This window comes from Sparus aurata, chromosome 2 (assembly GCF_900880675.1).
Source record: "Sparus aurata chromosome 2, fSpaAur1.1, whole genome shotgun sequence".
In the NCBI taxonomy this organism is placed as follows: domain Eukaryota; kingdom Metazoa; phylum Chordata; class Actinopteri; order Spariformes; family Sparidae; genus Sparus; species Sparus aurata.
This window is the reverse complement of record NC_044188.1, coordinates 2,641,313-2,666,113: the sequence shown is the minus strand read 5'-3', so window position 1 is coordinate 2,666,113 and position 24,801 is coordinate 2,641,313. Positions and strand designations below refer to the sequence as shown.

Sequence of the window (24,801 nt, the reverse complement as noted above, 5' to 3'; positions counted from 1 at the left end):
CAGAGAGTATTGATTCCCAAGACAGTTTTTCTCCGTCCATCCTGCTGACTCCAACAGTCACTTCCTGCTTTTCTCTGAAAAATATCAGCACATATATACTCTGTCAGCTCGTATCTAAATATCCTGCCTCCATATGCACTTGTTCCTCTTTATCTGACAGATTCTGTTGCATCAGGATGTTTCTGTTTTGCCTCCATTTATGACTATAAAATCCTGCCAACGTGGTAAACAATATTTCTTACGTTAAATCTCTAATCATCACAAATGCAGGCTCATTAAGCTGTATGCTTTGTTTATAAAGACCCAAAACATTTGATCAAATAGCGCTTTAAAGATTTTGTAGTTAATCAATCATATGATGTGTGTTGATCCAGGTGGAGTGTGGCAGTTTTGGCCTCCTGATCCTCACCTTCTTCCTGAGTTTTCTGTTCCTCTATTTCTGGAGTGAAGCTCAGAACGACTACAACGACTTTGACTGGTGGGTCACACACAGCTCATCCTGTGGAGAACATGTCGGCATGTTTGTTGTGATTTGCAGGTCGTCTGTTGGCATGAAGCGTTCTGTGTGTGTTAGCTGCTGCTGACAGTGTTTCTTCTGCCTCTTCAGGTTCAACTTTGGGACTCTGGGGTTCTGGTTTCCCTGGTCTCTGGTCCTGTTGGTCATTGCTGCTTCTCTCTTCACATACATCGCCCTACTACTGGTATGCAAGCTGATGTGATTTCTGGCCTGAAAGCATGAAAACATTTGCAATCGTGGCAATCAAAAAGAAGCAAAAAACAAATCACATCTCTAGTATACTCAGAGGTCTGATTATACACTCCATTGTTTTCACAGTCACTGTAGTGTTGTCAAACAAAACTCTTGACCTCACCGCTTCTGTTGGAACCACTGTACCGGTAGTACAACATTGTCAGGAAACACCTGATGGGGCCCGACTTGACGTTGTGGTTGGAGTGTCACTTTAGTCTTCTCTCTGAACACTGAGTGCTTTGAAAACAATGTATTTCATTAGGGGCAAGTGCACATTAGCACCTCAGCCTCTCAGCACTTTGTGTGACATTTTGGAAGTTGTCCACTTGCATGAGTTGACAATTATCATGTAACACTTTTTATATAATTCAAAAATTGGACACAGAGGAAGTAACGGAGGAATCAACAGAGTTTACTTCAGGCCTTCACAACCGAGAATTTGAATAGTTAAATAATCTGTTGATTATTTCCTTGATTAATCGATTCGTTTTGTCTATAAAGTGTCCCAAAATTATTGGAATATGTAAATCAGAGATGATGTTTTTAAATCTTGTTTTGTCCACAACCTAAAGATGCTCAGTTTACTGACAGAAAGTTAAAGAAACCAGAAACCTGAAGTCAGAATTTTGACTTGTTTTCTCTCAAAAGCTACTCAAATTGATTAATCAATTATCAGAATTGTTGGCGATCAATTGAACAATCGTTCCAGCTAAAGTTTACTTTCAACAAGTTGCAAGGTTAGAAAGTAAATGTATCGTCATTTTTTAAAACACAAGGGTTCAAAAAAACAAAACCATGTTTGAGTTCTCATTAGTTAACTGTGAAGAAGTAAATTCAAATAAGCAGATGCCTTAAATGTCCTTTGAAGAAGCCTTATTTAGTATTTTTAATAAATATGTAAACACTGTTCAGGTCCTGGCGTTGTGTCTGCTCTCTGAGGGTCAGCGGCTGTACCTCCACTGGAGCCACAAGGTAAACCACACAGTACATAAACACAAACACTGCCACACAGCTATGTCTTTTTGTGCTTCCACTTGTTAGAAGTTGTCATAAGTTGTGTTTTCACTTCTCTCCTGTGTTTTTTTTGTCAGACTGGCATCGTGGTGACGTTGGCGTTCTCCGTCACAGCCACGGCCATCCTGTCGGATCTCTGGAGCAAAGAATGGAAGACTCTCCTCCTCTCGCTGCAGGTTCGTCCACCCTGACAGACCAGCCAGTTAATACTGGGACTATTTATATTGTGTATATAAAAGTCATACTTACTCTTACTCTTTTACCGATCGCTTGTCTTTAGGTGACGGCACCTTTCCTCCATGTGGCTGCAGTCTCACTTATGGTGATTCTCGCCTGGCCAATAGCTTTGCACTTCTTTCGCATGAACAAGAGAGGTAAGCACGCTGATGAGTGTTTATCTTCATAATAAGATAAACAAACAACAGTTCACATCGCATATGCATAAAAAGAACCATCTGATTTGCAGGTCATATTAGCAGAAATGTACATATTGGCAGGATGTTGATATTTTAATGCCAGTCGTTATTGGCATTGAGTTTCATCCAGAAGAACAACATGTAAACAGTTGGTTTATGCTAGAAAAAGAATTATTACTGTCCCTCGCAGAGTATTTTTAACTGATCAATTTAATAATTTATCTTTTCCTCTGTCCAGACCCCTAACCAGCCAACCCAGGCCCTTTATGACCCTTTGTACATCAAAACACTTGAATAGAAATCTAGTGAAGAGCACAAGCAATCTCTTAGACGTCACTGCAGTAACTGAAAGGGAGGACCTTGTTGAAATGACTGAGCTGCCCCGCCCGCTGGGAATAAAGTTATTCTGACATCAAACATACCCCCTCAGCAGAGTGACGCACTTGTCTGGCATGAATTACACAGCTGTAGATCTCCCTGCCCTCCTGCTTTAGCTTCATGCACTTCCTCTTAACAGAAAATCAATGTCTCATTTTGCTCTCTTGTCTTCTTCTCTCTGATGGTTTCTACCTTCTTTCATTCACTCTGTTTTTTTCTGGTCTCCTGATCGTTCTGACGTCCTCTCTTACTCTCTCTGCCTCTTTTGCTGCTGTCTGTTTCTGTTTCTCTATTCTCTCGCGGTCACTGTGTCTGGCTGCCGTTTCCTCTCCGCTGAATGGCTTTGACCTCTACGTCTCTCTTCGCCTTTCTTCTCTCTTTGGTCTCCATGGGTACTGTCCCTGGTTGCCATGGTGATTCAGTGGGTAAAGTGATGCTGAGTCATAGTGAGGGTCTCTCCTGGCAGCAGATAAGGGGAGCGAGACTTGCCAAAGCACAGGATGTAATGTAACTCTTGGTGTGTCAGGGAGGAGTTAATGGATCAGTTTTGTACTTTTGTTTTTTTTTTACACCATCATATCACTGTTGGGTGTGCTTACAGGTTTTGTTCAAGACCTTGGTCTGCCCTCCCAGTAAGATTTGCCTCCTAACCAGACAGCCGTCACTCTACTTGTTGCCCATATGGCTGCGTTTCGGCACCAGACCCCCATGATGATCCTATCAGGAACGATTTACAGTATTTAATCCTGATTAAGTCACATTCTGACAAGTCATTACGGTGGTCTGCATTTGTAGACGAGGACCACAAATGTGTTGTTAGTGGACTGTTAGAAAAGTGGTTCCCAAACTTTAGTATAAATGCATATAGTCTATACACAGATGCTTAGTGGTTTACCAGTTGACACTATTTTTAAGTTTTATTTATGATGGTTTTTATATTTCTTTCTTTAAAATGAAATAAAACATTGTTAAAAACACACAACAAATGAACAGTGATATACATTTTGCTTCATCCTCTTGCAGCCACGATGAAATTTGTATTCATCAGCAATAAGATTTTGTAAATCCTGGATTAAGAAGGAAAGCCAACATCTTGTAGTAGGATTAAAACAAGTATTTGAATCAATGCTCATCTCTGTATCTTTGTGTTGTTGGGTTGTCTCCAGTGCGTCAGGTGGCTGTCCTGGGTCTGTACCTGTCCGTGCTGTTCACTCTCTACCTGGTTCCTCTGGGGATGTACTCACCCTGCATCAAAGAGGCAGGAACACTGGGACCTGCCCCGAAACTCATCGGACACAGAGGAGCCCCCATGGTGAGACTGGAACTGGTTATGAGGATATTTCAGTCATCAACTTCACTGCCGACATCTGGTGATGCTGACGTAGTGTTTGTGTGTGTGTCTGTAGCTGGCTCCAGAGAATACTGTGATGTCGTTTGAGAAGGCAGTGGAAGCCGGAGGAGAAGGACTGGAGACCGACGTGACCATCAGGTATTACCGGCTCTTACCTGTGTGTCTGTAGAACATGCAGTCTTGTCATGAGAAATACTAATGAACAAAAGCATCTGCGCTTCTTGAGGACTCGGCATAATTCGAAGCATGGCAAGGTGGATTCTTGCGTGGAGTTGTTAGCCTGTAATGCTAAGCAACTCGTCATTTTATTTCTCATTTTGGTTTGAAACACTGAAAACTCCACAGAGTGCCGGGGGTTTGTCCAATGCATTGCCCATTTACACTAAAGCCACCCACAACAAAATGTCATGACTTTGATAATACTGCGAGTTAGATAGCTTAACTTTAATATAACTTTTTCGTTTGAAAGATCATGACATATATTTCATGGCCTCTTTGAACAACATACATTTTAAAAGCCCAACAGCTAATAGCAGGAAAAGGCGTCTGAAGTACAGTCAAAGTCAGATTACAGAAATTTAAAACTTCATTATTGAAGTTGGTTTGGCCTTTGGCAGTGAATGACCCTTTTCCCTGCTTTCTGTTGTTATTGAAGAAAGGGATAAAATGCAGTTGTTTCAAGGGGACGCAATTATATTTCACCAAAAGTGAAATTTTCAAATCATTAAGCGTTTAATAACACAAAGGATCACAAGATGTTCACTCAACTGTGAAGTGATGCTGAGTCTGTGCCTTGATGCTAATTGTACAGATCAGATGCTAGCGTGCTACCCTCAGCGCTAAGGTGATTACTGCCATGCTAATCCAGTTAGCCGTTAGCCCTCTCATTAGCCCACGGCTGGTGGGTGAGCACGCTCATTCACAGCCTGAAAACAGGGGGATTAGCTGCATGGCATGACTCAGCGTTAGTGGGTTAGCTTTAATCCCATGCAGCTAGTAACCCCAGTGAGCCCGGTGGTTCTGGTTGGATGTGTAAAACTGAGGTGTGTGTGGTCTGCATGAATGATTGTGGCTGCTGGGCACTTTCTGTGTAATTAAACTGTCAAGGGTTTTGTGAGGCAATTTATTACTCTCTGTGTGGGTGTCTACGTGTTTGTTTTTATGGGCATATACATAACTGATATCAATCGTGTGATTAATTAAGATGATGAGCTGATCTCACTGAGATCGCTGGGGTGACTTAATTTGATCTCTGGTGTTGAACAGAGCAGAGATTTGGGGAATTAGATTCTTATTGGTGACGTGAATCATTCTCTCTTCATTTCCTCTCCTCACATTCACATTCACTTGTCACGACTTAACTCTCATTTTTGTGTCCTGCACTCGCTCACCTCGCCAACATCCTGATTCCTCATGCTGACGCCTTTTTAATATTCCGTCTCTCTCTCTCTTTAGCTATGACGGCGTTCCCTTCCTGATGCATGACTCCACTCTGAGGAGAACCACTAATGTCGCAGAGGTTTTTCCAAATCGAACACACCTCGATGCTTCCATGTTCACCTGGGCAGAGCTGCAGCAGCTGAACGCTGGTGACTGGTTCTTATCGGTGAGGCTGACACACGCACATACTCAAAAAATGCAATATCATTTCATCACTGAAGTGTGAAATTCAAACTGGAGGCTGAATGACAGACACTGTTACCTAAAGACTAAAACATGAAGACATTTAAGCTACGGTATCTTGAGATCTGTCATGTTTTTTTTACAATATTGTTGCTCGTTGAAACACATCTCAACATTTAGATCTGTCTTACCTTTTAGGTTAATGCTAATGTTTGATTTATTTTATTTCATATAATCCGGAGGTTGAGAAGAAATGTCCTGTAAGATAATGGAAACTGACCACATTTGAGTAATTTTTTTTCCAATTTTTCTATTAATGATTTTTTTTTTTTAATCTGATTTTCTGCTGTTTGGCGTGGATTACTCAGCTGTAGATCTCCCTGCCTTCCCTCTTTCTCTCTCAGCACTTCCTCTTAACAGAGAATCAATGTCTCATTTCTCTGCTCGAGTTTCCTCTCTTGTCTTTGTTTCTCTGATGCTCTCTGTCTTCTTCTTTCATTCTCTCCCTCTTTTTTTGATTATAAATATTTTAAATATACCCTGCTAAATCTGGATTTTTCCCTATGAATGACTGAACACACGGTCTCTTACAGAGGGATCCATTTGGTACCGTGTCATCCCTGTCAGAGGTAGACTGCTCCCAGGCCCAGAACCAGTCTGTTCCCTCACTAGCCCAGTTCCTGGAGGTAGCGGCTCGAAGTGGCGGACTAGTGCTTTTTGACCTGCGCAGGCCACCATACGGACATCCCTACAGTCAGTCATACATCAACATCACTCTGCAGGTGGTGCAAGCCCACATCAACTCCTCACAGGTAAGTGCACTGGGTGGATGGACAGTTTAGTTCCAATCAGGAACCAATTCAAACTGACATTACACAGCAGCATGATATGTTTTATGGGATATTTTATTTTACGAATACAATTTGTGCCCATATACTGTAGACAAGGCTGCCACGTTCACACATATTATTTTCTTTTATAAGACCATATATGATCTTTTCAAGAGGAATTCAAATGCCAAAGATGATTTGAGGAGAATCAAATTTCAATGGCGCTGTTACGTCTTTTCTGGCCACACTTAAAGTGATTTCCATTAATTTAATTTGGGAATCAGTTAAAGACCTGCTGATGTGTCGCAGCAGAGCTATTCATCAGTTGTTCATATCTTGCTCTAAATTAAAGCAAACCTGGATTTGGGCCCTTATTCAGCAGTATCGAGTACATTTTAGAAATGAATTTGTATCATGGCCAGTTTTGATTAAAGATGTATCTGGGATCATTTTTCTCAAAATTCTAAATTCCAGAGGGGTTTTTGTATTAAATTATTAAATTAAAAAGTTTAATGGGAGGTTCTGACTAGTGAAATTGACGTGATGTGGTCTGCTAGAGAGAAGACGCCTCACTCTGTCAGAGTTATTTGAATTACAGAGACACTTTGTGGATGGTCTTCCCTCACAAAAGATCTTTGGTGGAGACAAATCTGAAAGCAGCCAAGTTTCAGTTTCCTGCGTCATTAAGTTACACAGGAATTAACATTAATATGACCTGCAACTGATGACAAAATGACAAATTCTCTTTGCTAATGAGAAAGAGATCTAGAGTCAGGGTTTTGTAAATTCATGTACATGGACACCATAATTCACCATTAATTGAACCACTTGACACAAAGCATTTTTCACTATTATGCAACATTTGCAACCAGTAAAATGTGCTTCAGTGAGCTACAATACCGATCTTTATGACTTGATGGAGACGTCTTCTGATCTCTCCGATTGTTGCCACGTATTTTGTGCATTTATTGACGTGTGTTTGTGTTTGTTTATGTGTTGATTGTGCTGTTTTTTTAAATGTGTGTAGGTGCTGTGGCTGCCATCTGAGGACAGAGAGCTGGTCCAGGCTGTGGACCCACAGCTGCAACAGACATCTGGAGAAAAGGCCTCTATCAAGGAACTGACAGACGGCCACATCACCAGACTGAACCTTCACTACAGCACCATGTCACAGCAGCAGATCAGGTACACACACACACACACACACACACACACACACACATGCACAATCATTTAGTAAAGACGATTTTATGCAGTTTCATGCAGTTTTTAGTGAACACATTTTTCAACTTTAAGGATTATTGTTATTGACAGATTTTGACCTAAAAAAAAAGATTTTCACCAGTTTTTACAACCTCATTATGTTTTGTGCTGCAAGAAGACACTCGCCCTTTTTAGATAGAAAAGGCGGCACATTTGCTTCAAGGTAAGGGCGGCAATGTGCCGGCCTGTCTTTCTAAAACGGAGGTGTAATATTCCTCCTTTACCAAAAGCCGCCTCTGAGGTAGGTGTAAACATGTGATGTGACGTGAAGCTCGAAGTTGAGCTGTGAACAGTGACAATGAATTTGTCTTCAAAATAAGAGCTTTACATTGCACCCCATTGGAGTTTAGAGCTGGGTTCTCAGCGGGGGGTTTTAATTGGAAAGTAGCTACTGTCCTTAGCTTGCCAACACAACAACAAGCTAACACAACCAAACAGCTACAGAGTGCGAGGAGACGCTAGCATCTCCTGGATCTCAGCAGCTGTCCAGTTGCTCATCTTAATGTCCACAGATGAAGTGATGGACTGACTGCTGTGATCAGCTGTTTCCTGGTTTTAAAACTCCCCGGCTGTGGGTCACACAACAGTGCAGGTCATTGACTCCTCCGCCCACCTCACGCAGATGCCGGCACATTGGCGCCTCGTTTTTAGATAGCAGGCGAGGCGGAAATTAGTGTACCCTCCGAGGCGGCAAATCAGCGGACCTAAACAGACCCCCAATTTGCCGCCCTCTGTCTAAAACCGTGGACCGAGCCGCCAAAAGGACGGGCAAATTGGCGGCTTGGTGCCCTGTCTAAAAACGGCTAATAATGACCACACTATACAACAAAGTCCTCTTGAAATTAATGAGAAGACAAGTGCTCCCGATTTTGCACCATAGAACAAACATATCACAGTAAAACTACATCTGTGGAGCGATTCAAAGGGTGTAGATATTTGCATCTCTAAAGCAAAGCCTGGTAAAACATTGAAAATAATTGCCCCTTATTATAAACATGCAGTACATTCAAGCACAGTTATGAAATCATTTCCATCTACCTAATGAAACAGCCTGGTCTGCACTTCCAGTCTGTGCGTGTGAAGTTATGTAACTCAAGGTACAGATGGCCACCGAGTCCTCAGTGTCTCCATTTTGGTTCTTTTGGAACAGCCTCAGGGAAGTGAGAGGACGGAGGGGGAGGGAGAGAGGGAGTTCAAGGGCAGGTGGGTGAGAAGTTTATGTCGGGAGTCAGGAGAGAACAAGAGGAGAGACTGAGCAGCAGAGGAAATTAAAACTTAGGAGGAATCTCTTCAGTAATTGGGGGGGTGGTGCAGGAGGAACAGACAGGCTGGAGAGGAGGTGGTTTAGAGGAGAAGAGGGTACGAGAGGCTGCGAAGTGGTGGAAGAGAAACGAGTGGGACGTACTTGTGCATAAACAGAAGCTGTGGGAGAACAATGTGGAGAGAACGGGGCTTGAAAGATGGTTGAGTGACTCACACAGTGATGGTTTTTAACAGATCTCACACAGTCCACTGAAATAGTTTCCTCATGCTGCTGCTGATTCATTGCTACTGTAATATCTCATTGAAACATGGAAATAACAGCTTTGATTGCACCGTATGTGTCACTGCCTGGAGAGGCCTGGTCGGATGAGTCATATTGGAACATTGTGCGGTAACAGTTGTGGTAAAAGTTGCTCATTAGACTTTGGTTGTGTGATTACTGTAATCAGTGGGTAGTCAAAAATAATACGGTCATTTTATCGTTAATCTGCAGAGTCATCGACTGATGTTGGAAGTCTCTAATAGACAAGTTTTACTATATCAAAACTAGGGCTGGGTATGATTCAAGACTTTCACATCAACAGTACAGCTAACGGTACACAATACGATAGACGATGTACATTCGGTACATGCAGTATATATGTTTTTAACTCCCTCATGATCTTCCTACCCATTGTGAAAGTTGTGCCTAATTAAAAACATGTATTGTTATTATTTTAAGTTTCTTTTGTTACTCTGCCGTACTGCACCTGTGTAATTTTTCGAGAGACCACGACGACTGAAAGGGGGTCGATGTTACATTTTCATATACATAACTTTTTATTGCAGCAGCAGAAAGTGATTCATTAAAGATTAAAGAGGAGAGGAAAATACTGCTATAAGCTGCAGTATTTCAGTCGATTTCAGTGCAAAACAGTATTTTTTATGTTGCTCGCTGCTTTGTTCAGCTGTCTAGAATAGCTCACTCCCCATTTTAAATGGTGTTAAGAGTTTAGATAACATTCAGGGTGAGTTATGCAGTTGAAGAGGGTATTTAAGGGCTGATAAAGTGTGACGCTGGTACTTTAGACTTTTTCAACAGCTATTTAATAAGACACAAGTGCACCGTTTGAACTGACCCTTAGTTTGATGTCGCAACCAGAAATAATAATGAGATTATACAACTCTTGGAGATTATACAACTCAAGGTTGTATAACCTGGCAAAGATTTCGTCTCAGCTCTGATCTTTCTCATAATAGAAAATCTCTCTCTCCCTCTCCCTCTCTCCCTCTCCATCTCTCTCTCTCCCTCTTGGTCTGTTTATCTCAGTAGATGATCATTAGACTTTCAAAGGACACTTTCATCCCAACAGGCAGTCAGGGACTCTGCGTGTGTGTGTGTGTGTGTGTCACTCTCTTCCTCGTTCCCCCTCTCCATCATTTCACTCCTTTCTAATTCAAACCCTCCCTCCCTCCTGTAACCATCAGCCATCTTGCAGTTTGTCTTCCTTCTTTCCTCCTACCTTCCGTCCGCCTCCTACTCCTCCGATCTTTCCTTTCTCTAAAGTCCAATCAAATCAGCCTTGCTGGCGTGAATGTTGTTAGATTATATTATATTATATGTTAATTTACGTCCTTTTGAACGCTTTATTTATAAAGTTTTTTAAGTTTAAACCACACAGAAGACACACAGAAGCAGAGCAACAAAATACACAGAGCACAACAAGACGAGACAAAACAAAACAAGACAAACTGCCAGCCCACAGTAATATAAACATTAAAAAAATAAATACAGTCATACAAGTCAGTCCGCGTACTGAATCAAGAGTACAGAGGTAGATTTAAGGTCCAATTTACGTCCTTTTGGAGGAGAATTCTGTGTTTGGTCTTTGGCTATAGTAAGAGTAAACATACAAGATGCGGTCGCTCTTGTTTTGCAGAGATTTCTGGACATTTGCACGTATGACATTCTTGTCGGCTGGTATATTTTGTGTCCCTTATTGAGGAAGTTTACACTTGGTATTAAAACAGGATCTGTGGCCTGACATATTATCCCTGATAATAAATGATCCGATCTTGCCTGCGTGTACACTTGGTACTTTAATGCATTCTCATTATCCTCATAGAAAATTACATCTGTGTCCACCAGAGCGAGTCCTGGCCGTGATTAATCTGAGTTCTTATGAGTCAGGGGAAACTTTATAAACTTTGTGAAATGCTGTGTACCACAAATGACAAATTCTTTGTTGTATATTCAGCAATTATAAAACATTAAGTTATTAATGTACTTGTCAGTTTGTCCTGGTGTGCTGCAGTCTGCCTTGACATCAGCAGATCAGCTGGACTTGTTACACACACACAGTTATTAATCACTAATGACTAACTCAGTTTTGGCGCTGTCATGGCACAGAATAGATACATAATTCTTAATCGGAGGCATAATTCACTTTCTGCCTTTTTGTTTGCTTGCTCTCTAAAGTTGAACAGCCAGGTGTGCAAGGTGTAAATGGTGTGTGTGGGCTGCAGATCACAGTTAGATGTTAGTCTGCACTACCTTTTTCCAAGCTCCTCTATATCATCAATGCTGTCATCAACTTATTTCCATCTTTTGTGTTGACATGCAGGGCTGTTGGTGCATTTTAGGACAGTTGAGTTTTGGGTCCAGTTGGGTTTTTTTTGGGTAATCTCCGTCCAAGACCATAATGTGTTTCTTTCTGTTGTGTCTAGATTTATTGGTGAGTGAGTTTACAGGTGACTAAGGAGATTAAATGTGTCCCTCCTGGATTATTTAAACAACATAGTGTTTTACTCTCTCCCTTCCTCTGTCTCTACAGTAAGTACCAGTCAGAGAACATCAGTACGAACCTGTACGTGATCAGCCAGCCGTGGCTCTACACTCTGGCCTGGTGTGCTGGAGCTCAGTCCGTAACCACCAACTCCATCCACATCCTGTCCAACATCGACAAGCCGCTCTTCCTAATGGTGAGCAGATCCAACTCTGATTATCAGATAGGAACGAAGGTCTTGTCTTAATTGTCCACAGCGATTGGACAGGTGACTGGTCTGTCTCAGTGAATATGAATATTTTTATACAAGGACATAAAAACATTTGAATATAGCACCAATTTAACTGGATAATCCAGTGATGGCCATGAAATTATCTATAATTTAATGTGCATTAAATGTCAGACAAATAAGGTTTTAAAGAGCGCTGTGAAGCCGTTTTACAAAAATGTATTTTACCAAGTACAAACCATCATCTACAGTCTTACTGGATAATTTTTGTTGGTAAACCGACTGAATCTTTTCTAACCGGCTGCCATCAACATGTATTATAATCAGAGTTCTCTGGACTAACTCTTAACTTCTTTCAGACTTCCAGGGTGAAGATATTCAGAAAAGTGTTTTTCAGTGTTTATGTCTGAACAGGCAGAAATGGACATTTTTGGAAACAATGAGACACACACACACACACACACACACACACACACACACACACACGTTTATCAGACTTTGCAAATGTGAACTTAGAGTATATGTCATGATATTGGAGTATTTGAGTTTGTGCCGTGATGGAATGGATGTTATATTGTTTGACGTTACATTTAGAAAGGCAAAAATGGACACTGACAATACAGTGATGGAAAGGAAAGATCAACGAAGCTACTAACAATGTTTTGTCGACAAGTTATCTAAAGAAGATTCTGTGAAGACAGTCGCACTCCTCTGCCTCGTTCAGGGTTTTTTTCTGTAGTAAACAGTCTGATTATTAATTTGGTTTGTCTGAATGTAGATATTTAAAAAACAAATAAATCGAAAAGAACCTGTTTTCAAATATACCCATGCACGTGTGGACCAGGCCGTAGAGCTACCTTTACTTTGTGAATTACTCTTAGGCACACCGCTGATTTGGCAACACAGGAGCTCTTTTTGGCCTCAGGATGTTTGTCAGCACGTCTCCAGACATGTGCTGTTATATTTTAGACATTTTGAATTTGCTCTTATCCACTTTGACTCGCGGCGTGTAGGAGGTTCTGTATCAGTCTGAAAATCTCTTCAGCAGGTGTCGTGGGTGTTTGAAGATTGAGTCTGTGACCTTCTGGTTACATAAACCTTCTCCCGCACCACCTACACGTCTGTGTAAAAGAAGTTTGATTATATTTTTAATACGAGTGTTCAAGTCCGAGCCCAATTCTTTGATGTCACTTAATGAAATGATGATATTCATGTTCACACCCTTCTGTCTTCTGTTCCAACAAATCTGTGGAGCTCTTTTATCAGCAAATGTAATCAACTCCTCTTATCTCCGCCTCTCTCCAGACTCCAGAGGAATACAGTTTGATGTGGATCCTGACTGATGCTGTGTCTGCCTTCCTCATCATCGCAGTTTTCATATTCCATTGGTGCGTACACACACACACACACACACACACACACCGCTCTTGTAATCATCCTCCTTTGGTAATGATAACGTCTGGTGTTGGGGTGGCGAAGCTGTGCAGGACTGAGTCATCCTGGCTGCTGATGAGGTTTTATTCATATTGTGTGAGATGTCAGTCTACAGATCGACTGACGGCGAAGTCCAGTTCTTATCGTGTATTTGTGCCGAGGATGAAATCCAGCTGGAATGTTTCTTTATATGACGTTATTGTTGTTGCATAGTTTGTTTGCAAAACTGATAAATAAAACCAGCTGTCGCTTTTCATAATTTCAGTTTCATGAACAGATTAATGTGACTGTTCCTCTGTGAATGAAACACAGACGACGACGGCTGAAAGAACCTTTTGGATCCTTGAAAAGTCGTTCCCTCGACCAGAAGTTTGGGGTATTTTAGGTTGCAACGCAGCTCAAGATTAAAGACTTCAGTTATTTCAAAGAGAGAGAGGAGACAACTCAAAAATGCTAAACTGCTGATTTATTTTTCAACCTGCAACTTATTTACTCATTTAGATAGTAATGCAAGCTTAATTGCAGAGATGATATCTCTTCTCCCCCAAACCTTTTTAATTGTGGGAGCTGTGTGACACTCAAACTACACACAGCAGTGGCTCAGGTTAGAGTCCCTGGGATTAGAGGCTTCATGTGGTTAACAAGAAGCATTTCTGTTTTTCTTTACACAGGTTTTTCCGTCACTTTTCATGTGCACGGATGAGTCCAACGCTCAAATGCATTTCAGGAAGAGATTGTCTGATCATGTGCACTGTTTTCTCAATTTTTTAAATGATTATCATATTTTGCCTCTATGGTGGCTGTGGCTGTTTTTTCTACCCGCCTTCAGTCTGTTAGGAACAATTATACAAACTTTTGCTTTCTGGCTTGTTGTTTTTGAGCATAACGAGGTCGTCAGACTGAGGTTATTTACAGAGTGAGAGTGTGAATGTCAGGAAGGGTCATCGCCTCCTCTGGGCCAGATGAGGCCCTTCACCACAAAGGACGGGATGTTTGTCTGCCTCTGTGGTTTTATTTTCACTTCTGTTGTTGTTTAGCATCATTTCTTTCATCATCAGTCCCTCTCTTCTCCTTTTAATACTGGGCTTTATCAACATTCACCTGGACCCCCTCACACACACCTATCCATGCATGGTGTACACATCAAAGCAGTGTGTGTTCATGTGACCGTCTCAAAGCAGTCTGGTAAACCCAGAAACGCACCTGGTTGTCGTCTGCTGCTCTGATCTTTCTGTCTGGTGTGTGTGTGTGTGTGTGTGTCACAGGTGGAGAGAGAGAGGCCTGCCCTTCTGGTCCGGCAGCCGCCAGACTCATGAGAACGGACCGTACAGCAAGTTCAGGACGGGTACGAGAACATTTTCTTCTCTTCACGCTGTGTCGGGGCTCCTGTTTCATTTCCACTTCATTTAATGCTCGTCTGCGTCCTGTTAGATATTAGCTGTGTTGACTCCGAATCAGGGTCATCACTGATAACGCATCTCACTGCTTAAATGAGAGAACGACAAAAGTCATATTAACTATTAGAGGAAAGGCCGTTGTCACTAACTAGACAACCTACCAAAATGTAAAGGGTCCTTTTTGCTTTTATTTAACAGTGTTACTGAAAAAATAAGAAAATGAAAACAAGCATAAAAAGTCTAAAAACTGAATAGTGTAACTTCTCTCTGCATTTAAAACATTTTGTTTAGAATCAACAAATGTAATGATTTAACGTAAATTTAATATATCGGGACTTACAGAGAAAGTCTTGGCCAGATTTTTGTCGGATTAATTTTGGCAAATACACTTTTTTTTTTGTCTTCTCTTGTTGTTAGTCCTGGCTGCTAGGACTGATGTTAGTATCCAAACAAATACATCCCTGCTGATCAGCACAGAGTTAGGATGTGGTTAAATGGAGTTTCTGGTCTTCATTAAAAGAGGAAAAACACTTTTCAACAGCTTAAGTGTTGTTGATTTGTCCCATCTCATTACCAACAAATCTTAGAATCACTTGGTTCACTTGTATACCTTTGTGAAGCTGGAAACTTGTAAGAAGTTGCTTATTCAAGTCTCTAAGCGAACACTAACCCACACAGAGATGTAGTTGTTATGATCCTAACAAACATTCCCAAAACGTCACAGTATTCATTGATATGTTGTGTGGCTCCACATTATTACATGTTTACCGTCTTTGCATGCAGTGACATCCTGCTGGTTGTGTTGTGTGTGTCAGACTCTTCAGACGTCATCTGTGTTCGTTGGAGCCCCGTCCACTCTGACCCCCCTGCTGGAGCCCTCGTCTCCCTCCCCTTGGTCTTCAACCCATGACCCCCTGCATGTCAGCCCTGCATGTCAGTCCCTCAGGAACCTTGTATGAACCCTGAACCCTGTGTGAACTGTACAACCTTCTGTGTTTCCTGTAGAAAACTAGCATTAACTCTCTATAAAACCTTGATGCCATGCAGAGAGTTTCTGTGATTGAAATAACTGGGGGGATTAAGCTTCACTTGGCAAGCAACAGCAACACAATACTCAAAATGTGAAAAATAAAGAGGTTGTGTACTGATGCGTGATATATGCATCTTAAAATCATAGAAATAATATCCTAAATCCAGAGATGGGCATGTGATGGACATCTCAAAAGCTCCAGAAACACCAGCGCTCTTTACCTTTAAGCTCTTTAGCTTTAATCAGAAAATAAGGTTTAGTCAATGTAGTAACATCTTTTCTGTAAAGCATTGACTGTATATAAAGATGAACAACATGACAGCTCCCTGAAAGTGAAGCCAAAACATCTTGATCGCCCTCTGGTGGCTGGCTGCAGCATAGGTTATAAACATCTCCCTCTCTGTGTCAGCAGAGGGGACATGGGCCAAACTAACGCTGCAATCCATCACTAATACTGTCTATTTTTTAGATTTAATTTGCGCTTTGTAAATCACAAAAGTAGTGTTCATGTGTGAAGTTTATCTTGCTGAACAAAAAGTTTGAGTATCATGAACTTGTGGGTGCAAAACATCCTGAAACCACTCGTATGACGTTCAGTATATAAAGCCTTGAAATAAGTCCTCATCGCTACATACATTTCCCTGCATCAGGCACCAAACTCAGCAGTTTGCATGTTGTTAATCTCATCTTTGCATGTCTAGATGCATGGCTACTTTCCCTTATATTACCCACAATGCTTCTTATCAGGTGGAGGAATAAACTCTAAACTGTTTGAACTTTGCCTCTGGTTTTGCAGAGCTGAGTGATGTGTGGTCCATCTCCAGCGTCAACGTCCGGCCTGACCTACGGAGCACGCCCAGTTCACCCAGTAACCCTCACCTGCCCACCATCACGGAGGAGTGACTGGGAGAGACACAGAGAGAGATGAAGAAAGAGAGAGGCGAGATAGAGAGGTACAGATAACGAGAGATGGAAAAAACGTACATAAGAGAGAGAGAGAGAGAAAAGCTCAGAGGAACCCAGACATGTGTCAGTCACTCATGCAAAATAACCAAATCTGTTTTTGTCTTTTGCTGAAATTGTGTGTCACTCATACCGAGAAGCAGATTGAGAAAATATCTTGAAATTGAGAAAAAAGATTATGAATTCTCCCAATCAGAGAAGAAGAAAGGAGCAGATTTTGGGAAATATTTAAGAATCAGGACAAAGTGACCAAAGTGAGGTAAAGTCAGAGACAACACACTCTCTCTTCTTTCTCCACTTCCTCTCTCATCCTCTCAGTCTGCGGCCGAGTGCCTGCAGAAACTGAACCGCTGAACCAAACCTCATTCACTGATCCGCCATCAGGGACGGAGCTGAGAGACTCTGGAAACGAGCCCAGGACCGTCCGTGATCATTTTCATACTGCTATTTCATAGATGCCATTAAAATGCCCGGGCAGTGAGGACAGTTACACACTGGCCCAGAGGCTGACATGTTTGAGAACATGTTCATCATTCAACTCCACCAGCTGAGCTCAACGACACACGACGTGAACGAAATGAAACCTCACAGAAGAAACAAGGAACGAATGAACATATACTTTCTACTTTCACTCTTTCCGTCTCGTGTTTCTAGTCAATAAAAACCAAAAGAGTGAAGGTGAAGCTCTGAGTGAAAACTGATGGTAATGAAAAGACATCTGGACGCTGCTAAAAATGGACTTTGATCATCTTCTGTAGGAGCTTTACTTTTTCATTTTCAGCTGTACAGATATCAGGTGCATTAGACCAAACCTTAAACCATGTCTTAAGATTTAATCTCTGTGAGTTGTTGGATGTGTTGTGTGAACTGTTGGACTGACAGACTGAATGTAAACCTGAGGTTTGAGAAGGAATTGTTAGTTACTGTTTATGTTTTGTACTAAAGTGAATGTATTATCATGTGGAGCCATGTTTCTCAAAAGCATATAAGGAATGTTTTGGCTGAGGGTCATTTCCATTTGGCTGCAGGTTGGTGCCAAATGTTGGTGTCAGCTGCTCGGAATAAAGATGAAGATGCTTTTGAGAAACCAGAGGCGACGATTACAGCTTCTGCTTCTCCTCAAATATACGCACACAGTACTTTCTGCAAGTATGACTTTATAGTCCGTCTGTACAATGTTGTTCTGACTGAAACTGATTTTAGATCTGAAATCCGGAGTGTCTTGTCTCGACTTTTCAGGTGTGAAATCCATGAGGTTAGAGGCCTCGGGTTTCTAGTAGGAAGCAGGACGAGCTGCAGTAAGTGCCATTAAAAACTACAAAGACTATAGTTTTATTGTCCATCCAGCAAAGTAAACATACAGGAATTAATTTATAAAATATTACAATAGTTTCCGATGAATAAATCCAACATGGTTCCCAGTGGGCTGCTCATTACATTGAACCTGCAGACTGAGTCCATGTGCACATGATTTTACTCAACTCGCCTTTCATTTAGCATTTTCTCTCCCGCTCTGAATCATTCTTAGCTGTAGTCTTAATACTGAACTTCTCAAGTGTAGGACTTGTGTGTCCTGTTTCACGTTGGACTCACACCGGCCTGGTTGATGTTTGTCTGACTGAGGTGGATGTTTGATGACAGATGAATGTTTGGCTGCTATCAGAAGTTTCTGGATTATTTATTTTGTCTTAAAAATCTTTAGTGCAACACGAGACCTCTGAATGAGACTGTGGTCAGTGCATTCCTCCGTCCTGAGGTCAGAATGAAACTTTGCTTATAGGACTGAAGTCATCACACGACTGTCTAAGACTGCAAATGCAACAGCGCAACTTAATGTACTGTACTGTATTGTAAGATGAATAAGTGGCTAGCACTTAGTTTAATTGTATTTGTGTTCCTGTTGAGAATATAGTAGCTGATCTGTTGGGTAGGATAAGCAGTTAAGCTAATCAATCGCTGCACAAACAGCCATATTTATTCTATTGAATATGATGTTTCTCACCGTAAGGCCGTTCATTTAAAGTGAGTCCCTTTGGAAATGCATTTCGAGCCTTGCATGTGATGAATTTATTCAACATTTATTAAATGGATGCTTTCTGAAAGTGATACCCCACCAAAAATCTTTCTGGTTAGTGTTGAACTCAGCTGGAGTAGACAGAACTGGAGTCTGTAAAGAGATTTCTATGATTCAAGTGCTGACAGGTTTTCACTTGAAAACAAAATAACAGTCATGGAAATGTATTTTTTTCCTAAAACACGAACAGATAAAATGGCAGCATTTCACAGGTCAAAAACATTAAGCTCCAGTGAACAGCAGCGATTATTTAAAGGCCGCTGTGTCATTTTAATTTTAGAAAACAAAGTTCAAAATTCTGTTTTTTTACATTTAATAGACAAAACAATGAATCAGTTAATTGAGAATGAATCATCAGATTAATTGACAGTGAAAAAGTTGTGAGCTGCAGCCCTGCTTCATAACATAGGTGATTATGTTTCTGTTTTGACCTCTGGAGTTCTGCCTTTTCTCTTTTAATTTAAGTAAATACGGTCATCGCTGCTCTTTAAGGCAGAAAACTGAACTGATCTGAAATCTGAAATTCAGTGCAGGATCTGTGACCTCTTATGAATTCATTGGACCTCCAACCTCTGCTGCTGTGTGATCCACTTCTTCCACCAACCAGACGTACCTGGTGTGTTCAAATCACCAAAATCTGTCTCCACAGTAGATGAAACCTAACTACATAACATGGAAGATGTTTTGAGTCTTATTTTGACGAAACAGCAACAGTTTGTGTACTGAGAATGCAAATGAACAGCAGAGAAGTGGACAACATGACAGCAGTAACAATCACTTTACCCCCGTCTGAACTTAAATCAGCTGACAGACAGATTTGTTTGGTATCTGCAACACAACCAAGAGAGGAACGGGCCCCCTGAAAGCAGAGGTTTAACCTCAGTCTCTGTTTTGCTTTTAAATCTTTAGCTTGTGCAACAAACATCCAGTTAAGTTGTGTCTGTGTTACATTGTTTTCTCGTGCATGCTGCTCTGCATGTTATATCAGTTAAGATAATGCAAGAAAACTTGAATTAATGCGGTCAAACCATAAAGATTTAGAGGAAAAAACATGAGGACAATACTCAGAGGAAATGGATGTTTATGACACGGAACACACATCATCAGGAGGCAAACAGCTGCTCTTTGTTTGAACTCAGCCACCTTCACTCCAGACTTCACTCTTTCATTTCTGACCCAGTCATCATCAAAACGAAGCACCTGCTGTGCTGTCTTGATGCCTACAAGAGTTCTCTGTAGGTATGCATTTTTACAGGACACGTTGGAGGTCAGTGGTCTCCATATCAGAGCTGTGTTTCAGATTTGGAATGGTTTGGTTTGTGTGGGAGGAGGAAGCTGTGGTCCTGTTAGATGCTGTTATGATTTTAACATTATTTGAAGAGATGCCCACTGTAAGAAACGTTTTCAGACCAAGTCAAACCTTGGATCTCAAAAAATCGCACTGAAATATTGAGTGTCATCTGAAATCTGAAGGTGTACAAAAGCTCAACACTGTCTTTGAATAATGCACTGCAGCACTTGTTGCTGGGGAACAATAATAAGCTAAGGTAGAATAGAGTAGTATTATATGGGTATTATAGTATAGTCCAGATGCCGTTCCTTCAAATGGTTTAATCTCTGTAGCATTTTACATCTCGTGCTGTACTCAACGGCTATTTTTATTTTATTTTATAGAAGCGTTCCCAGTCTTTGGTTTCCTTTTTTTTTACTGTAACTTTTCTCTGTTTGTAAATGCTACTGTCATCTGGTATTAAAACATTAGAAAAAAGGTTTGGTTGTCGGTAGCTCTGTCTGTGCTGGTTCACCATCATCTTTTTCTTTTTTAAAGAGTATACTGCCAGTCGGGGCTGAAAGCTGGAGGGAGATGTTTTTCATTTCCACTACTTTTTTAGAGAGAAACGCTGAACTTTTGACTAGAGCCTGAGTTATACTGGGTTTTTGGCTTTTTGGCTTTTTTGAAACATGAAACCTTTTTCATTAATATTCTTGTTAGATTCTTTTTTCTTGTGAAGGTGTTTTTTTTTTTTTTTTCACTCAGTTCCACAAATAAAAAAAAAATTTCTCTTGAAAATGTGTCTTTTTTCACTTGGTTCCTCGAATGGAAATAACAACAGTGTTTCTTCTGATGACATAAGAAAGAAGCGTTGAAGAGAAATAAAAAAAAAAAGTGATTTTTTTTAGGTGAAAAAAAGTGTTGAAAATATAAAAACTAGTGATTTTTTTTCTAGGCTGATCGAATCAAGGAGTGAATTTTGTTTCAGGTAAAAAAATTAAAAGTTTTTTTTCTAGGTGACTAAAAAAAAAGTGTTTTTTTTGGTGAACGAAAAACAACAGCAAATCTTTTCAGGTGAAAATAAAAACAAGTGTTGAAAACGAGTTAATTATTCTGGTGACATAAGAAACAAGTGTTGAAGAGAAATTTAAAAAAGTGAATATTTTCAGGTGAAAAAAAGTGTTGAAACAAAAACAATTTTTTTTCTAGGTGACTAAAAAGAGTGATAATTATTTTTTTCCAAGCATGGAAAAAGAAATTCTTGGAAATATATTTTTTTTTACTTGGATCAACAGAGAACGAAAAGCTCATGAAAATTTTCTTTTCACTCTGTTCCACACATGAAAAAAAGAAATTTCTTTTGGCACAAACAAACTTAACAAGTCATTCAACATATAAATGTTACAGTAAAGAAAGAACATGTTGCAGCAGTGACAGTAGTATCCTGCTACACATACCAACATCCTCCACCATGCTATAAATAACATGATAGGTACACTGTGAACTACATGAGGTATTAATTTATTTATATAAGTCAAAACAAATGTATCGAACATTAAATACAAAAGTAAGAGCACACATTACACGGAAAATTAAATCAGTACAGGAAGTCAGGATGACTAAGTTACAGTCATAAACAAAACAACTATTAACTCCACCGAAAAAGCAACACAACTGGGAATAACTAGACATTTGCATTCGTCCACAGAGAAAAATCACAAACTCAGCAACATTAGGTATCAAATGGAATAGTTGGCACTGTTAAAATACCAGAAATTATACAAACAAGACAGAACCAAATATTCAAAATGTTTATCTGATTTTACAGAAGGTATTTTGTCTTCTGGGGAAACGAGATTCTTGCTCCGGTGTCACTTTTTCTTTTTAACCAAATGTTGTTTGAACTGGCAACAGAGTTACAGACCATGAATCAGAAATTGTCTCCTCACGTGTATTTGGATGCAGGTCCAGATGCCGAGTAAAGCATTGCAACATGTATGTTGTCAAACTACAGGAAGGTTACAAAATCACCGTAACAGCTGCACTCCAAAGGAATGCTGGGTAATGTAGTATCAACAGAAATAAAGAAACAATCAAGGCATTAAATTTAAAACTAATCTACACCATTGAAGAAAAGAGGTGTTAAATAACCATTAATTCAGTATTAAAAAAACAAAACACATATAAACTGTTAGACACAGAATAGGCCATAAAAATCCTACACATGGGCCGAGACCCAAAACACATCACAGCCCGTCTGTAGTGTGTCACACAACAATAGCAGAGCTTTAAATAAATTAGACAAGGTCCCTTAATGCCACTTCAGTTACGATCCAAGGCCAGAGAAATAGACAAATACCTTTCTTAACCCAAACAAGAAGGAATCTTATTGCATATTTTTCAAAGTGGTGAAACAATTGACTCTTAAAAACAGCAGCAGTATTCTGTCGGGAAGAAAGAACAGAAAACACAAAGCTTAGAGACTACTGACCTGTTTTTTTGTGAGAAATTACAGCCAAACCTACAAAATATCCAAGCTTTTCTTTTCTATTAGATTTTGATTTTGTTGGTATTTAAATACAGCTGGTTAGCATGCTGACTTCAGTAGATATCTCTGCAACAAAGTACATGGATGTCTTGGGTTTCTTTTTATTTCTCCACATTCTGTTCATCATTTTAGTTCATTTGTTTGATGTTTTAAACTTGTCTGACTCAGCTCAACAACCTGTCTAAGTGTTTTCAGCTGAATGCTATCATTAGTATGGTAATGTGTGATCATTTGCATGCAACATTGACTCAGAAGACCTTTTTAATACCGAAAGGAATTAAATGTAATATCTTTTCCATAATCATACAAGTAAGTGATGGATAAAAACAAAATTAGGAACAATAAGGCATGTAATGATATATTAGGCGCATGTCTTTGTTGTCAGTAAATTATTCATAGTAATATAATTAATCAATTAATGTGACCTGAACACAGATAAGTGATGGATGGATGGATTGATAAACAAATTAACGTGCACATTATGAGACAATGAGCCCTCTAGCTACTGTAGTCCACTTGAAGTTTTCAGGACGTATGAGGCCGATGACAGCTGACAAAGAAGTTACTGTTAAAGTTTAATGATGTCACAGGAACATTTCAACGTTTAGGTATCAAAGTCCTTATAAATGTCAAACATTAAGGCAGTGAACAGCGGCTGCCACTTGGTTGCTGCACCTCAGTTTGATCTGAATCATAAATTAATAATAAACATGACAGCAGCACTGACTGAACACTGTGTTTCTGTACACGCAGGTCTGACTGTTGAATCAGGAACCAAACCAGGCAGATATCGTGATGGACGAGGAGTTTGGAGGTTTTAGAGGTAGTCATCCTCACTGGACGGCTCGTCCTCATCCAAGTCGTAGCTGTAGTTGTAGCGGTTGCTGGGGCCTTCGCCGGGGTCGCTGCTGGCAGCCGAACTTTCCCAGGTGAGCTTTGACCCTTCGGAGCTAGCAGAAGGACTGCGGCTCATCCTCCACAACTGGTGGGCAAAGGTCCGCCCCCAGCTGCAGTGCTGGCCAATAGGGCGCAAGAGCCGGATGAGCTCAGCGGCCTCCTGCCAGTAAGAAGTTCACTTGCTGTGGCCCCGCCCAGAGCGCTGCTTGTTCATGGTGGTGAGCATCTGACTGATGTAGGAGGTCAGCAGGTCGTCCATCTTGTAGCCCTGCAGGTGTGTACGCACAAAAACACATGAAAACAAAGTCAGGTGAGTTCAGGTGGATGGTATCTGTGAGCGAGATTTCTACATGGGCCCAGGAACAAGTTGTAAAAACTGTTGTCAGTAAATACCGTTCATTTGAAAATTATTGCATTCAGTTTTGATCTATTTTTAAACGTATTTATGTATCATGTGAGCCATTGTAGTAGACAACATGTATTCAGTTGTTTTTACCCAAGCGTTTGTTCATGCTGCCTGTGGCGTGGCTATCATGAAGATCTCATTTTCTATTCTGAGAACTTCTTTTATTTGACAGTTGTGTGTGTTGCTGCCACCCACCAGTGAGGTCTCACACAGCAGTTTGCTTCCTCTGACCAGGTTGCCGATGGTGATGTGGAAGTAGGTGTTCCCACTGCTCCAGTTAGAGATCTTGGTGAAGGGATGGGTGGTCAGGATGTCCTGCACAAACACACACAGAGACGTTGACTGGCTGCTGACTGACAGGATGCCTACTGAAGTGTTTAATGCATGACAGTATCGAATGCAAATTAAAGACGGTGAATGTGTTTACCATGTACACGTAAATGAGCAAAGTCCAAACAACAATAGTCATTTATACAAACACAAACCTTCGTCTTCGGGTCGATGAGACTGACTCCATGTTTGTTGATGGCGATCAGCAGGATCTCTGGGAAGTTGGGCTCTGTAGTTTGCTAAAGACAAAAGAAGGATTAATGTTATGTGACAACAACGTATCTGTTGATCATGTATCATATATTATCACTTTTACATGCAGAGTTGTGATCTCTCCCTGCAAATCTGATGTTAAATATTTCCACCTCAGATGAAACTTGAGCAGCAAGGACAACTTGTAATCTAATCAGGAGTTTCTTCCCTGCACCTCCATATTCTTTACTTTACACCAGATCTCACTTTATTTGGTTGATTAATCTTTTTCCTCTTGAATAATGCCTAAAATAAAACCAGCAAGCTCACAGGAACACAATATAGGAGCCATTAAGTTCACAACAGTGTGGTTT

The 24,801-nt window shown here is 40.6% G+C and overlaps 2 protein-coding genes across 3 annotated transcripts in view; one reads left to right on the top strand and one right to left on the bottom strand.

Annotated features, from left to right (window-relative positions):
* gdpd4a (glycerophosphodiester phosphodiesterase domain containing 4a) overlaps positions 1–20,550 on the top strand; it is a 38,165-nt gene extending 17,615 nt beyond the window's left edge. The window contains exons 4-18 of one of the 2 annotated variants that reach the window (XM_030404500.1): positions 375–478; positions 608–701; positions 1,664–1,723; positions 1,843–1,941; positions 2,046–2,139; positions 3,726–3,871; positions 3,966–4,048; positions 5,366–5,516; positions 6,127–6,345; positions 7,391–7,548; positions 11,703–11,850; positions 13,189–13,271; positions 14,583–14,662; positions 15,530–15,647; positions 16,541–16,667. In XM_030404500.1, coding sequence (XP_030260360.1) covers positions 375–478; positions 608–701; positions 1,664–1,723; positions 1,843–1,941; positions 2,046–2,139; positions 3,726–3,871; positions 3,966–4,048; positions 5,366–5,516; positions 6,127–6,345; positions 7,391–7,548; positions 11,703–11,850; positions 13,189–13,271; positions 14,583–14,662; positions 15,530–15,624 — 1,614 coding nt within the window. In that variant the 3' untranslated portion in view covers positions 15,625–15,647; positions 16,541–16,667. Of the gene's footprint in view, positions 1–374; positions 479–607; positions 702–1,663; positions 1,724–1,842; positions 1,942–2,045; positions 2,140–3,725; positions 3,872–3,965; positions 4,049–5,365; positions 5,517–6,126; positions 6,346–7,390; positions 7,549–11,702; positions 11,851–13,188; positions 13,272–14,582; positions 14,663–15,529; positions 15,648–16,540 lie in introns of both variants that reach the window. The other variant, XM_030404494.1, reaches the window with a different exon arrangement.
* A 1,009-nt stretch (positions 20,551–21,559) lies between these two features.
* Positions 21,560–24,801, bottom strand: part of myo7aa (myosin VIIAa) — a 39,741-nt gene continuing 36,499 nt past the window's right edge. The window contains exons 48-50 of the mRNA XM_030405222.1: positions 24,391–24,474; positions 24,101–24,220; positions 21,560–23,767 (exon numbers count right to left, since the gene is read on the bottom strand). Of these exons, the coding sequence (XP_030261082.1) occupies positions 23,675–23,767; positions 24,101–24,220; positions 24,391–24,474 (297 nt within the window). The 3' untranslated portion in view covers positions 21,560–23,674. The remainder of the gene's footprint in view (positions 23,768–24,100; positions 24,221–24,390; positions 24,475–24,801) is intronic.